Source organism: Rhipicephalus microplus, chromosome 8 (assembly GCF_043290135.1).
Source record: "Rhipicephalus microplus isolate Deutch F79 chromosome 8, USDA_Rmic, whole genome shotgun sequence".
NCBI classification, from domain to species: Eukaryota; Metazoa; Arthropoda; class Arachnida; order Ixodida; family Ixodidae; genus Rhipicephalus; species Rhipicephalus microplus.
The window spans coordinates 49635962-49652066 of record NC_134707.1 but is presented as its reverse complement, the minus strand read 5'-3'; the positions used below and the strand labels follow the sequence as shown (position 1 = coordinate 49652066).

General features: G+C 47.3%; 1 protein-coding gene across 1 annotated transcript; it reads left to right on the top strand.

The window, feature by feature from the left end:
- The first annotated feature begins 770 nt into the window (after positions 1-770).
- Positions 771-10969, top strand: LOC119165406 (globin). Its single transcript, XM_075870501.1, has 4 exons — positions 771-965; positions 3851-4042; positions 7277-7459; positions 10750-10969. The coding sequence occupies exons 1-4, from the start codon at positions 795-797 to the stop codon at positions 10870-10872; spliced, it is 669 nt and encodes a 222-aa protein (XP_075726616.1). The 5' UTR covers positions 771-794; the 3' UTR covers positions 10873-10969.
- The last annotated feature ends 5136 nt before the right edge of the window (positions 10970-16105 follow it).

Here is a 16105-nt window from a genome sequence, read left to right as displayed (position 1 = left end):
CCTTCGACGAAAACATTTTGGTGTGTCTGTCTGTACTTTTGTCTGTTTGTCCATCCTTAACTGTACCCTAAATGGCATCAAAGTGGTCAAACGAAACTACATACGACCGACCGCATCCGCAGCGCCCACCAATATTGCTCAAGGTTGAGCGTTCCTACTTGCGCAATTGTCAAATAAAAAACAATTTTCGCACATATCTGAGGCACCATAACAACACGTCCGTATTTTGTATGTGTATTTTTTACTATAAAAGGCATGCATAAGTATTTTTAGGAATCATAGCCTTTAAAACGCTGATCTTGCCATGCAACGCTTGCACAAGACGGCAACTGTTTCCAACGCTTTGCTAAGACGACACGGTGGTGCCACCTAGCCGTCGCGTTGAGTTCTACACCTTATCCCCTCAGAGACTGGCGCGCACGGCGCACGCCCCGTTTTACAGGATAACTGCCAGATAGCGCTCATGTCTCATGTTTGACCTGACTTGATGTGCTCGTTCGCCTCCGCTGCACGCTCGAGGCACTCTAACGCAGCGCCTCCAGAATACCATGCACAGATTTTCTTGCGCAGAACATCAAATAAACGTTTTGTTCCCTCTCTCCAGACGCAAGACCATCGTCTTTCCACGACTTTTGCGGTGTAACATGCATGCAGATACGGGGCCAGTTTTTTATATAGCAATTGATTACTCAAAAACTTCATGGGATTTTATAATACCACTCAATCGTTGGTCAATCCTCTACAGTGGGTATGAGTCATAAGAGAAGCTGGACAAGAACAAGAACTGCATCGCGATGGCCCAGTCCGATAAGGTACAACCAAAGGACAACGCAAATTCGATGTGGTCGATTTTCCTCCATTGGCTCATCGGCGATCCCGTGGAGACTGTACCAGACCCGGTGACCGGACTGTCCCTACGGGACAGGAACTACATCATTGACACCTGGATCCTCATCAGGCGAGACGTGAGCGGCCGGAGCGCCTTACCTTCGTTAGTGTCCACGCATGCACACGTCCTTTAATGCGGGCTTGTCCGCCGCCATGGCATGGTGGTTACGAGGCTCGGGTGCTAACGCTAAGGTATCGGGTTCGATCCTGATGGCAGTGGTCGTGTTTCTATATGGAGGCGAAGTAGCGGAGGCCCATGTAAAGTGCGGCGTTATAGCACGTTAAAGAACCCCCAGGTGGTCGAAATTTACGAAAACCTCCAATATGGCGTACCTAATAGTCACACGTGCACCATGGTTGGGAGACGGTAAACTTCACACATTATTATTATTATTATTATTATTATTATTATTATTATTATTATTATTATTATTATTATTATTATTATTATGCTGTCTGAATCACACTTGTCTGTCCTCTTCCCTTCCGACAGCGGTTACGATCATCCTGCATGTTTTGTGCGAGTATGACCGATGCCTGTACTTTATTAAAAATGAATAAAACTTTATCGCTTACAGAACCAGTGATGGTTATACTACCATAGTTTTGTTTCTTGACGCTAGATGCTCACGCTTGTTCGCGTCATGCAATTTGTGCCTCGGCTTTCGTTTCATTGCTATCGTTTATTGTAATACCGTGAGGTGAAGCCATCTTCAAGCTATCTTCTATACGACCGCAGTTAGTGAAATAAGGGAACAGCGATTAGACTGAAGTAACGGTACCTTTTTACCTAAAACAATGCACTGCGAAATGATCAGAAAAGAAAGCACCAATGCTTGGTACAATTTTAGTCTTTTCTTTTTAACGGTAGGAAAAGGATAAAGCTGACGATCGCGTAGCTCTGGGAGCTGTTAGCTTCGGCTGCTCATGCTTTGCTTTGGCATCAAGCTTAAATTTATGGTTGACCTATAACACAAGTTCTAACAAGTCACTTGACAATGTATGGTGCCATTACGGCATCGGTCTCCCCGTCTCTTAGCTGAAAAACGTCGACTGATCTTGCTCACTTGCTCCTCGGGACAAGTGTTGTTTAGACTGTGAATGTGTTCGCGTGTGTCCCACTCTATGTTCGTTCATGAGTTGATGCATGCGCTTGTGTTGCATGTACCTGTCTCTTAGTGCCATGGCTTGTGTGCCATGTATACTTTCGTCTTAGTGTTGCATGTCTGTGTTGCATATACTTGCGTCTTACCCCCGATCCTCGACTCGACTTTCACCCTTCACTTGGCAGAGTTGAGCACTGTGCCACTGCTCGGCTGAAATTGACGCTGCGCTGCTCGAGAATCGCACCACATTATCACTGATTGCAGTGACTTGCCGTGTCTAGAGAGGGCGATTCCATCGGCTTTCTCGGGTGAAAGTGAAGCGTTGAGTGAAGCGACGTTCTAGAATACGGGGGTTAGTGCCTGCGCGTGCTTAAGTTCATGTACACACGTTTGCGTTGGTATGTTTAGCACGTGCCTGCCCTTACGTGTTGGACTGTGTTTATGCAGGTGTTTTTGCACACTCGTGTACAGGTACGCGAAAGTTCTGACATGTCCTTTGTATATGTGTTGCGTGTGTTTGTGTCCTTGTTTCTTGTGCATGCTTAGGTTGATTAAGTTTGCGTTCACGTGTTTCGTGTGTACATACCCTTATGTGTGGGCCCGTTGTATTGTCTATGTATGTGTCCTTGTGTCCACATCCGCGTGCGAATGTTTGTGTTCGTGTGTACACGTGCTGTTGGTGAATGCACCAACTAGTCCAAATCAGCACCTTACATCAACAGAAGTCATGAGTGCTTCGCCTTTGAATGCTGTGGCTACCAGGCAAGGAAAATTCGACATTTGGGTCTCCTTATCGAACATGCATGCCGGAAAGTGCCTGGCATAAAGGGAAAATGTAATGTTTAAAAACGCTTCGTAATTTAGTACCAGAAACCAATGCGATCAGAAACACGCTTCGCTTCAATACTCGATTGGTCACTGCTGCTATAGCCCGGAGTTAGTGTGGTTATAGGCGTGCCACCTAAGTTTCCTGGTATCTGGAAGAGTTGCTACCAGCCAGGTTACACCACAGTTCGAGCTTAAAACCCGATATTCCACAAATAGCAAGCTGCAGGCGCAATGGAAGATGAATCTTTCAATGCAAAGCATTTTTTCAGTGAACTCTGTTAGTGAACTATAGGTCAACATCAGAAAGCTTTATTGGGCCCGGCAATCTTGAGACACTTCCACCCCACTTGCCCGGGGAAGTGCCCACACTATGAGGAAAATTCCCGCGATAGTTTCCACATGGTGTGGGCGTCTCGAAAAGCTCCCAACCTCACCCCTCTACCCCACCCTTCGCGGGAGGAATGGGAGTCAGCCCTACTCGGCTCCTCTGACCCGACGACCCAACGGGCTTTGGTTGAGCGTGCCCGGGCCGCGGTCGACGCCAATGGTCTCCCGTAAAGGGGTGCCCACCTAGAATTTTTACGGGGCGGCCTCTCAAAGACCACCCCCCCCCCCACACTCTCTGTACATAACTTATAGAATAAGATGTTTTTCATCATTATCATCTAACACCTGTTCATCCAGCATCATCCAACATTATCATCATCCAACACGATCATAAAGCACCTCGAAATGTGGCTCAATGTAATGGCGAAGCACAAAAAAATCACTCGCGATTTATGCTAGTTTAAGTGGTCTGTGCCGATTGGTGTAGAAGCGCTCTATTAGCTTGTGCGAAAGCGACTATACTGAAATTCACCGAAGACGAATGTAGAATATACGCATGCGGTGAATTAAGACGAACTAATGCCGGTTTAATGCTGTTCGTTCTTCCGAAAAGAATTTTCAGACTACAATACCGAGGTGAATATTCGTTTATTGTAATCATCGTAAACACCCGTTCATCCATTCTTTGGCGTCCTTGGCAGATGCGGGTCAACGCGACGTCGACGTTCGTGGCGCTGTTCGCGCGGTACCCGGATTACCAGCGCATTTTCAAGCCCTTCGCCGACGTGCCGCTGCAGCAGCTGCCACGCAGCGAAGTGGCCACGGCGCACGCCCTGGTCGTCTTCTACTTCATCACCAACATCGTCGATGCGATGGACGACGCCGACCTGCTGGTGAGCCCTGTATACTTCGGACTCCACATTGAACAAATGTGTCAAACTAGTCCCTGCCACGATAACTCGTTCTTTAAGGATGATGGATTATTAGGGCGCATATTAGGGCCGAAGCTCCTTAAGGTCGAGCCATGTCACCTGTCTGTCGACGTGGCACGGTATGGGCATCCATACCTATATAAATAGCCATATACATATTCATATGAATATCCATATGAACATCTCAATATCATATGAGCATTGTGATTAATAAACAACCTTGCATATACTGTACGCACGTGTTATCACGTCTTTGTATGAAGGAGTGGGCAATGTACGGCGGTTAATGATCCCCCGGAGCTCCTCGCACTCATCATCATTCTCTTCGTAGATATGCTGTCATTTTTTTGGGTGGTGCAGTCCTATCACTCCTTGTAGAGTCGTTCCGGCCTTGAAGCCCACGTGCGTACGATGGATTATCTGTAGTTATCTTGGCTGGTTTCGAGAGATGGCGCTGAGGTCGCGTGGTGCCGCCAGTAGCACAGTCTGCCGGGGGTGAGTTTACACTGGTGTGTGAGTACCAGAACTCTGGCCTCTTAGGCGGCTTTGGGTCGTCGGTGACGGCCGTGGGCGCGATACCACACATCGTTTCCAGCGGGTCCTCGTGGTGAGCTGGATGCCAGCGACACCGCATTCGGCGCAGGGCTAGGTAGTATCGCGAGTGTCTTGGAGATAGCTTTGCGTATCTGTATTTGAAATACAGTCATCGAGATATGCAGGGTGTTTCACATAACTTCAGCCAAGAATTTGAAAATAAAATACATTTTAGTGATTAACTGAACCAAACGCGTACTACTCGCACTAACCTGTGCGTACTCAGGCTATTTTTTTTATTTCTCCCCATACAAATAATTAATTTATTTGATTTACCCATTTTTTAAATATGGGCTGGAAACCCATAATATGAACACTGAGATGTAGAGCACATTCAGAAACCACCAACTAAATTGTTTTGTGTAAGATTCGTCTAGCGCTGTTATTTTTTCCGCGATCTAAAGAAAGCATCTAGATAGCAGCGCTATAGCAGTGCCTTCGCAGTCCGTCACGCGGCTTTTTCTTTTCACGTTTCGGGGGCTTTCTTAACAACGTAGAAAAAAATAACAGCGCAAGACATATCGTACAGGAAACAATTTTGTCGGTGTTTTCTGAAAGTGCTCTACATCTCAGTGTTCATATTTTTGGGTTTCCAGCCCATAATTAAAAAATAGGTAATGCAGGGTTGTTATAATTAGTATGGGGAGAAATAAAAAAATAGCCTGAGTACTGACAGGCTAGTGCGAGTAGTATGTCTTCGATTCGATTCGCCTTGTTAGTGCCTTTCACTTTCAAATTCTTGGCTAAAGTTATGTAGCACACCCTCTATATTTGCGAAATGTATTCGTATATTGCTATAAAAATACTAAAACCATGCATCGATTTTATGTAGATACAGTCTATTAGAAGGGTAAATAAGAGATGTTTCTCCTATATAAATTAAAGACAACCTACCGGCCAGCGACACAGTCAGGGCGGTGAAGTGTTCCCCACATGCACAAAAGGGCCCATGCGGTATATGTGCCTGTCGCCGCTGACAGCATAATCACGGTAGGGGTATTGCCATTTTTTTTTCATAGGAAAATAACCGTCTCCCAAAACAAGTATCGCACTCCAGATTTTTTTTTTTTATGAAAAGCCATTTCGCGAGTTCACTAGTTGTGTCTTGAGGCAGAGTCAACGCTGTCTAAAGGACTGCCTCTTTCAGAAGCTGCTGTAGCTTTAAGGGGCAGTAAACAGACTCCAGCTTTTTTTTTTACACCCACAAACAAGCTCGCCAATTCGTACAGTCGGGCGCTGTGATCCCCCTTTCCCAATTTACAGTGCTGCGCACCATGAAGAAATTGAGTAACTGTATATAATTACCTGTCCCTGTAACTTATACATGCTCCCGCAGGGAGCATGTAAGACTCTAGCTCACGTAGTGTTCTTGTATATGTTACCTGTGGTATATGCATGCAGCAACACATGAACCCTCCATTTCGAAAAAAAAAAAAAAAACAACCGATTCCCGTGCTTCTTTCCTGTGCCTGATCAATACCCCTCTTGCGCATAGTGACGCCAACTTGCCCATAGGCAGCCTGACGTACAACTGAGCTCGCCGATTGGTCCTTTGCCCTACGAAACGGTGCCTTCGCACTGCGGTGACGTAGTTCCGGCCGCACAGTTCGAATTTTCTTGTGCTGCCCTCTGTCATTTTTTTAAGCCCGAGACTACCGGAAGAAGCGGTACTGCCAGAACGAAAGCTTCCAGGACCAAGAGGAGTCTCGCTACATTACCGCTGCTGATAGGGTGCTCCTCTAACCACGCTTCTTCCCAGCGCCCCTATGACACGTGCTAATGTGCGAGAAGCCCTGCTCGGTCGTTGGCTCCGCGCCGATGACGCGTAGCTGACGTCATGTTCTAACTCCTGTAAACGGAAGTTATAACCTCCGTAACTTCCTCACTATAGCGCGCATTTGTACAATTTTTTTTTTTTTTTGCGGCAGCGTGTTCGCGTACCAAGAGTGCACAGATTTCTCTTCATTGAAATTTTAGCACCACAGGGTTGTTTACTGGCCTCTTGAAAGGGTCCTAGAACACTTTTTGAAGTAGCAATAGACTGAATTTAGTAACGGGGCTTAATGCCTCATAAGTTCAACTCCGCAGAAATGTTCGGAATACGTCCAGTACGAGTGGAGTTATAAAGATTTGTCGCACGCTGCAATTGCATTCTCTATTCTCTCGTCCCGACGAAAGCGCGGGAAGCTAAGCAGGGAGAGACGGCATGGAGGGAAAAAGTACGTCACGCATGCCTGGTGACCTTGAGCCCTTTTTCTTATTTTTTTTTTTGAATGAGCGGATTTTCAATGCGATCACGCCTGCCCGCGTGGACAAGTCGCGGCGGTCCCAGTGACGACAGAGCGCGCCATGCAGAAATCAGCCAATGGCTGACACTAGGCCTGATACTAGGCCTGTGGCGTCATTTGCCGAGAAAAGAGAAAAGGGTCTTTAGCTGACTTGAATAATTATTGGGGAAATCCAGGCCGCGTGCTGCGCTATCACATTTCGGCATGGGTGTTCTCTCGGGAGCCTCGACTAACGATCGTCAGTGTTCGCTGACCAAGGCCAAAAAGTGTTGCAGGTATCCGTCGTCTTAAGCTCACGTTGTCGCGCGCCCAGACGGAGTTGGTGCGAAAAAACGCGCGCAACCATCTTCGGAGACCCATGGGGCCCCAGTACTTCGCCAACATGCACGAGCTGCTCGTGGAGGTGATGCAGGACAAACTGCGCTCGCGCATGACACCCGGGGCGGTCAGGGCCTGGACGAAACTGTTCGGCTACTGCCAGAAGGTCATCGTACAGGTGAGCACGCTTCGCGTTGCAATTGGTTCTACCAACGCCTCCTAAAAAAATTGGCCCCGTATCCGCATGTTTCTGCAAATGTCGTCGAAAAACGATAGTCTTGCGCGTGGAGAGAGTGAACAAGACATTTATTTGATGTTCTGCGGAAGAAAAGTGCCTCGAGCGTGCAGCGGAGGCAAACGAGCGCATCAAGGAACGTCAGACGTGAGACATGAGCGCCATCTGGCAGTTTTTTTAGAAAACAAAGCGCGTGGTTCTGAGACGGGTGTGCGCGCCCATCTCAGAGGTGATAAGGTGTAGAACGCGAAGCGACGGGTAGGTGCCACCACCGTCGCCTCTTAGCAAAGCGTTAGAATCTCTCCCCGTTCCGTGCAAGCGTTGCATGGTTAGCGCAGTGTGATAAGCGCTACGGTCCTTAAATTTACTTATGTATGCCCATTCTAGTAAAAGGCGCACATGCAGAATATATACGTGTTGTTATGGTGCCTCAGATATGCGCAATAATTGCTTTTCCATTCAAAATTGCACAAGCATGAACGCTCAACTTTGAGCAACATTGGTGGGCGCTGCGGATGGGGTCCGTCGTTTCAAGTACCCAATGACGCTAAAAGTGGACAAACAGACAAATGTACAGACGGACATACCAAAACTTTTGCGTCGAAGGTCCCCAAGAAAGACTATCATCTTTAAAATTATGCGTGGAACGTGAGCCGCGAACGCGCTGCCCAACCCTCTGATTTTACCCTCCTCCTTCGGTACGAAGTCGAACGTCTCTGACGGCCGCCCTTTGCGAACACAGCAATGCTCTCTCACAGTTGCCTCCTAGCAGCCGTCATGTCAAGTGACAGAGCGGTACGGTAATGTCACGTGACTGAGCGGTACGGAGGCGAGCGGTCTCACGTGGCGGCCGGTCGCAACACAGGGCAGGAGGCATAGCCTTCGAGATTGCGTGCTTGCACGAGGCTCCCAATTGAAAAGAGAACGACGTGCCAGGCATAGTTTTTCCAGCAGATGTTGGTTCTACTTACTGTTTTGCAGTATATAGAGAAGCTTTTGTTCATTAAAATAGTTATATTTTAAAGCTGATATTGAATAATTATGTTCTTATTTCAACATCAAGTTCTTCATCAAAAAAGAAAAGAAAAGAAGAGCGAGGCAGAAGGCCACCCACACTATAAGTCTTAAGAAGTTTGGCGAATCCCCGCCCACTCTACTGAAACATTTTATATGCCGTAGCTATAATTCTGTGCATTTCTATAAGATCCTTACGGAAATATAAGAAGAATGTTTGTAAAATATACGCAAAACATGGATTTCTATTGGAAACATACGGAATTTTCGGAATAGCTTGCGGAGCGTTTCAGCCGGGCAAACTAGCCAAGCGCGGCAATCGGGCTCTTTAACCACTAAAAAATTAGATTTGTGGGGTTTAACGTCCCAAAACCACCATATGACTATGAGAGACGCCGTAGTGGAGGGCTCCGGAAATTTTGACCACCTGGGGTTCTTAAACGTGCACCCAAATCTGAGTACACGGGCCTACAACATTTCCGCCTCCATCGGAAATGCAGCCGCCGCAGCCGGGATTTGAACCCGCGACCTGCGGGTCAGCAGCCGAGTACCTTAGCCACTAGACCACCGCGGCGGGGCAACCACTAAAAAATTAAATGAGCGCCCATTTATTATTGTCCAAGGGGGGGGGGGGGGATGCTGGCACTAGCTTTGAGGGGGAACGTAGACGTAAAAGGGAGGACACGCTGTCTTCTTGTCCTGTATTATACCCCTGACCTATTTTCCTTTTGCTCGCGTTGAACACTACAAGAACACGATTGTAAATTTCTGTTAACAGAAAAGCTAGCTAGCTATAATTGGTAATGAAAATAAACCCAAGCGAAAATTCTGCTCGAAATTTCCAACATTCGTAGAACGGTTTGATCGTTCATGCGACACACGCGGAGCTTGAGCGGGTAAGCACAGCTCGACCAAAACAGTTGGAGACAGTTCGGCAAGAACGAGCTGTGCCCGTCTGAAGTGGGGAAGGGCTTCAGTATTTAGCGTTATAACCCCCGGGAGTCGCGAAATACGCAGTCAGGCGTCGTGAACAGGATCAGTACCAAAGTTGCCTAACACGATACCACTGATGACAAGCTGTGATATCAACAATGGCGACACCACTTTCGAGGTGGGTGGAACGTGTGACGCTGTTGTCACGTCATCTAGTGACGTCATCGCCTGACATGTTCGGTTAAACTAGGACAATCCCGGAGGTATCGAAACATTATGTGAGGTGTCAGAGAGGGAGGGGAGACGGGATGCATTTAGAACAGCCAGCCTCTGTTTAGTTTTAGGCAAGGTGTCGGAGCGTTCTAGTTGGTAATCTAGGTCTTAAAGAACTGAAGCGGAAAAAAGGTAACAAGGGACTAAGAGATTGATTGATATCTGGGGTTTAACGTCCCAAAACCACGATATGATTATGAGAGACGCTGTAGTGGAGGGCTCCGGAAATTTAGACCACCTGGGGTTCTTTAACGTGCACCCAAATCTGAGCACACGGGCCTACAACATTTCCGCCTCCATCGGAAATGCAGCCGCCGCAGCCGGGATTCGAACCCGCGCCCTGCGGGTCAGCAGCCGAGTACCTTAGCCACTAGACCACCGCGGCGGGGCAAGGGACTAAGAGAACATCGAGGACAAGTTTCAGGACGAGAAAAGGCGCACACACAAATACAGATACAAGAGGCAAACCCGAACAATATGGGTACTTTGAATCAATACCAATACCGCAAAATGAATCAATTATCCGTGCGAATTCAGCCTATCTTTCACTGCCGTGACATGACTGGAAAAATTAGTCAGACTTGTAACAACAAACTTGGCCCGCAATCCTCAAGGACGTTTCACCTGGATAGGCGTAATCTGGGTGTGCTAGTCAAGCTATGTAACCCTTTCCGGACAACCATGCACGACCGAAGACAGGAAATTTTTATCTTTAAGGAGGATGGTCACTTGCTGGAAAACCTTGTCTACTTCAGAAAAAGATCTATTTTCGTTAAAACACCCATTCTGGGAAATTTTCAAGAGAAAGGAAGGCCCTAAGGCACTCCCTCCTCCTCCCATAGCTACAGGCCTGCTTCCATGACAATAAGGCGCAGATAAGACGTAGTGCTAAACTTCAACGGAAGTTTGGCGTCAGCTTTCTTTTCTTTTTTTATCTCGCCAGTACCTCTTGGGCTGAGTACATATTCCTCAGGTCTGGAGTGTTCTTCATTGAGTTCATGTGTCATACACAGGTCTATGCCGACCATAAGAGAGCCATCGAGATGGGAAAACCCCACGGAATCCTCAGCTCGCCGCGACAGAGGCCGGCTGACGAGCGGAGTGGAGCATCGTCCCTTACAGCGAACGGAGAGTGACCGGGGGCTCACTGTGCAAGCCTTTATCATTGGACGACGCTCATTATAATGTTTTTTTGCTACAACAGTAAATGATTGCTACAACGCGAAACTTGACAAACACACGCTTAGAGTTGCCTAAGTGACTGATGTTTGTTTTTCGAGTCGTCTGCACTGCTGCAAACGCCTCGCAAAACGTGCTTTGTTTTTTGTTTGGTTATTTCACCTCCCTCACCTGATTGACTGAGTAAAACTATGCCCCTAAAAGACGGGAACGGATCCGAAGACAGGTTAACGTGCTAAAGTGCTTATTTGGGCCGGTTGGTACATGGTCAACGAAGTGAAAAAACAGCGCGTAACACAGGACACAGACAGAGAAGAGACGGACGAGGCGCTGCGTCCGTCTCTTCTCTGTCCTGTGTCCTGTGTTACGCGCTGTTTTTTCACTAGGTTAACGTGGCTTAGAGAAGGTCAGTGAGGATCCCTTAGGGCCGTTCCACGCGCTTCCCGCACAGCCGCAACGCACGTGCCGGGACCCCTACCGCACGCAGGCGGGGGACAAATAAGCCAATTGGCGACACTGCGCAGGGCGAAAGAGCGTCACCCGTTGGCTTATCTGTCCCCCGCTTGCGTGCGGTATGGGTACCGGCACGTGCGTTGCGGCTGTGCGGAAAGCGCGTGGAACGGCCCTTAGAAAGCCGTAGCCTCCTGTAGACGCGAGATTAATCGACGTAGTTCCAGCGAATGTGCTCCGTGTTAGAATTACGAAAAGGGAAGAGGACCAATAAAAAAAAACTGCACACCTCACAAAGGTGTGCCGCGCTCTTGTGTGCACGCACCTCAGCGAACGTTCGCGCTGCGACCGAGTTTGTGTTGGCAAGACACAGGGGTGAGAAGTACTACAGAACCGTCATGTAGTTTCGGAGCACACATACGCGCGCTTTGGCTGCTGCCTTGAATGTATGAAAAAGAGAGAACCCAAGCACTTTTCATCCAGCGGCCGTGCTCGCGGGCATGTCCGCGCAATGAGTAAGAATGTGGCTGAAGGCGAGCTGTGTCGGCGATGTGGGAACAGGAGGAGCGGCTGGAATTGGCTAAGTATGGGTAAGTGCATCCGGCTGAAGCCAACGCCATTGGTCGGCGGGAAGATTTCACATTAGCGTTTGAGTGTATTCTATCAACTGTTTTTCATTAGCTGTTTCCGTAGATGCTTTGTGGATGTCATTACCTGAGCAAATTTCTCTATATTTTTTATCCTTTCACAGATGTGATTTTCATGTAGCAACACATTTATGTTTATTTTACACTGAGCGTTATGTTATTTTGGTAGGTTTTGGGTTTACAGAGGGAAAACGCTTTGTCGGGCCTTTATGTCTCTTCACCGGTCCCCTAGGCAAAAAGGCAATTTGTACATCTCCTTCTCTTAATGTACCACTTTTCCTTTTGCCTAAAATAAACTTCCAACTTCAATAACTAGAGGGTAGCGGAAACGGCTCAACCTGTAATGCCGCACAATGTCCGTGTAAGTAACAAAAGTTGACCGTTTGACACGCAACGCACGCAATTGCCATTTGTTTTGGCTGTTTTCATCGAGTAGTGGCTTCGGATCAGCTGAGCATCTCGCATGATAAGTTCGTCTCAAGTTAACTTCATATTGCAAGTTCATGCTGCATACGATCACAATTCTGAATATTCGGCGAGAAGTTGTGCATGCTGCATCCAGTGGGTCATGTCAAAAGTGTAATTTTCTTTCGATTGCAATGGACACAACGAAAAAACTAGCGCTATATTTCCTGTCTTACATACCACTTCATTTATGGCACAACAGAGAACCTCAGCGACTTCAGGATAGACAATTACAACTTCCAAATAATAGGCTTTCTTTCCGAGAAATCCGTACGGATTTACTTGTGGCTTCGGGTTACGAATGGATGGTTGTCTTCTTTCCCTTTCACAATTACAACTTATTTAGTATTAGTTTCTATAACAAAAACCATAGGTTAGCATCCTATGACGTGATTTTTGTAACAATAGACTATTGAGTACCTTGAAATAACGTATACATTTGACACATTTATAGACAGTTCCTCATAGGCGGCATCCGAAATGGTACAGGTTTTATCTACGCGATATCCTGCGCAGCCGCACCACACGTGACGATACAACTGCCGCACACGAGTGGAGGGGGAAAGAGCGTATAGGCAACGCTCTTTTCAGCTTCCGCTTGCGTGCGGCAGTTGTCCCGCCACTTCGTTGCGGCTCTGCAGATAGCGCGTGTAAAAGCCCCACGGGATTGTTTCTCGGGGCGGATGTGAAGGGTGAAGGCGGAGAAGAGAAAGTGTTGCCCCCCCCCCCCCCCCCCGTAGATGAGCTGTAGGTTGAGAGTACGGGTCTGCTTAGGTCTTGCACCAAACAATAAACAAATAAATAAAAAAATTTGGATCAAAGTGAGGGTTGAAAAAGAGTTCTCGGGGTTGCACGAAATCACCCCATCGTCATATGAGAAGCGACCGGAAGAATGTAGAAGCAAATGTTGTGTATATAGGGCGAAAACATTTGCCTACCTGAAAATGCTACACGGAGACCGAGTAACGTTACAAAAGAGGCGTATTGATATATATATAAGGCAGAATCTGGGCTGTCCACTCTTTCGTCCCGCCGCAGAATCGCGACACTATCACTTTACCACAAACTTTATCACAGTTCTTTCAGCTAAACTCTTTACATCGCTCCCGCCACACGCATCCCCCCCCCCCCCTCCGTACGGGCTATCTACTTCAAGTCTCCCGACCCCGTTCTAGCACAACTGCCTTTTCTGCATCTTTTTTTTTCTGTCGCGCAGCTGCAGAATGGAATGGCCTTCCCCGCGACATCGTTTCTATCACTTGTCCATCACATTTTGTTCGAAGTGTATCTATGTGCCTGTCTCGTTAATAAATCGTGGCATTAGTTACATCTCTGTACAACCTTCCCCGCGACATCGTTTCTAGCACTTGTCCATCACATTTTGTTCAAAGTGTATCTATGTGCCTGTCTCGTTAATAAATCGTGGCATTAGTTACATCTCTGTACAACCTTCCCCGCGACATCGTTTCTAGCACTTGTCCATCACATTTTGTTCAAAGTGTATCTATGTGCCTGTCTCGTTAATAAATCGTGGCATTAGTTACATCTCTGTACAACCTTCCCCGCGACATCGTTTCTAGCACTTGTCCATCACATTTTGTTCAAAGTGTATCTATGTACCTGTCTCGTTAATAAATCGTGGCATTAGTTACATCTCTGTACAACACACCCATTATGTAACACCCCCTTGAGGGGTCTTTAAGGTAATAAAGTGAAGTGAAGCGAAGTGGGGCCAGATAAAACGTTTAGGTGGTAATGGTGCTAAATGAAGTAAATTGGCGTATGATGATGATGATGTGGTGCCGCTCCCTTTATAACGGGTCGCTGCGTGTGTGGCGGCTTGGCAAAAAAAGTATAAAAACCCCCAACAAAGGAAAAAAGAAGAAGGAAAAAATTAACGATTAAAAAAGGTAGTGAGAGACAACCTACTCTTAAAAAAGGGGGAAATAGAGAGAGGAGGGAGGGATAGGTCTGTTCACTTCGCAACCCTCTGAATAGATAAGATTTTCCACCTCTCCAAACGCCTCTTAGTGCGCTCCACCGCTCCTCTGTTCATCTCCCCACGTTCACCCTCGAAACCCAGTGCGACATGCAACGGAGTGTCTCCTCTACATTAAGGTTCGATTTCCCTTGCACTGCACCACAATGTGTTCGGTTGTTTCGTCCGCACATTCACATGGATGGATGGATGGATATGGCTGTACCCTTTAGATCGGGCGGTGGCTAGCGCCACCAAGCCGTACTACTTAATGAACTAAAACTATATTTTTTTCCCCTTAAATAGGGAGGTTGAGGATTCGTACTTTGCAGTGAAGGGTTTAATTTTCACTCGTGCCTTGACTTTAGCCACCAATCAGATAACCTCCTTCTAGTTAATTCTACCCGTTTAAAGTCTATTTTGCCCTCCCTGTCCCTAAAACAGTGTTTTGAAAAACTCTGCGCCATCATCCTGAACTATAGGGTGAAGCCCTTTACAGAACGTTATCACGTGTCCGGCAGTTTCCTCCTCCTTTCCACATGCACTGCATACCGTGTCTACCCCTTCGTATTTGGCCCGATATGTCTTGGTTCGGAATATTCCCGTCCTGGCCTCAAACAGTAGAAAACTACCCCTAGTAATTACCATAGATCCTTGCCTTGGCAATTTCCTGCTTAAACGTTCGATAGATCTCTAGTGCAGACTTCTTAATCATGCCGATTCTCCACATATCTGTCTCAGCTTCTTTCACCTTCTTCTTAACCGATAATTCTTTTTGGTTTGGCCCCCTGCTGTTTTCCAAGTATTTACCAGTCAGTTTTCTGGTTCGCTTCCTCCATTTTGTATCGACATTCTTCATGTACAAGTAGCTGAATACCTTCCTAGCCCAACACTCCTCCCCCATTTCTCTGATGATTACTCCTACATATTGAAAATGTACAGCGCCATCTATCGACGATCCCGTAAACGCGATCCACCATGTCCTGTTGGGCAAGAAAACGCAATCAGTCGCATATCCCAGCCTTTACGGTGCGAGTTGCCGATAGTTTATTTTGGTTGTGCAATGACTTCCCATGGCTTCGTGCGCTCTTCGGTCAACGAGTGCGCTCTGACAATGCCGGGAACAACGTAGGAGTAATCATGATCGAACTTGTCGGCTACATGAACAAAGAAATGAACAAAGAAATGAACAAGTGATCGGTATGCGCAAAAGTGCTTACAACTTTAGTTCTTATTTCTCCATGTAATTCAATTGGTCGAATGCAGCATAGGTGCACTTAGAGAACTTTGCAAGCATCGCAAGGCAGTGTGCGCTCGCCTTCTGTGCGCCGAAGTGAATAGTTCACCACACGCCCCCCCCCCCCCCCCCCCCCCCACGGCCACTTGTTCCTTCCGCCGTACACCCTCTCCGCTTTGACTTATCTTGTTCTGCTTCCTTCCACGAGAGTGCGCTGCGAATACGGGGCGCTCGGTAATAGAGCCATACATGTTATCTGGCCGTACGTAATATGACGGAGCTATTTGAGCGGTCGGTCGTCGTACTCGTTTTTCCGCTGGCCACGGACACTTGGAAATTTCTGTGCCCTTTGTAACAGTGCGCGACGTGCGATAATGCAGGCCTCCGTGGCCTGCGAAAGCAAAGAGCACGAT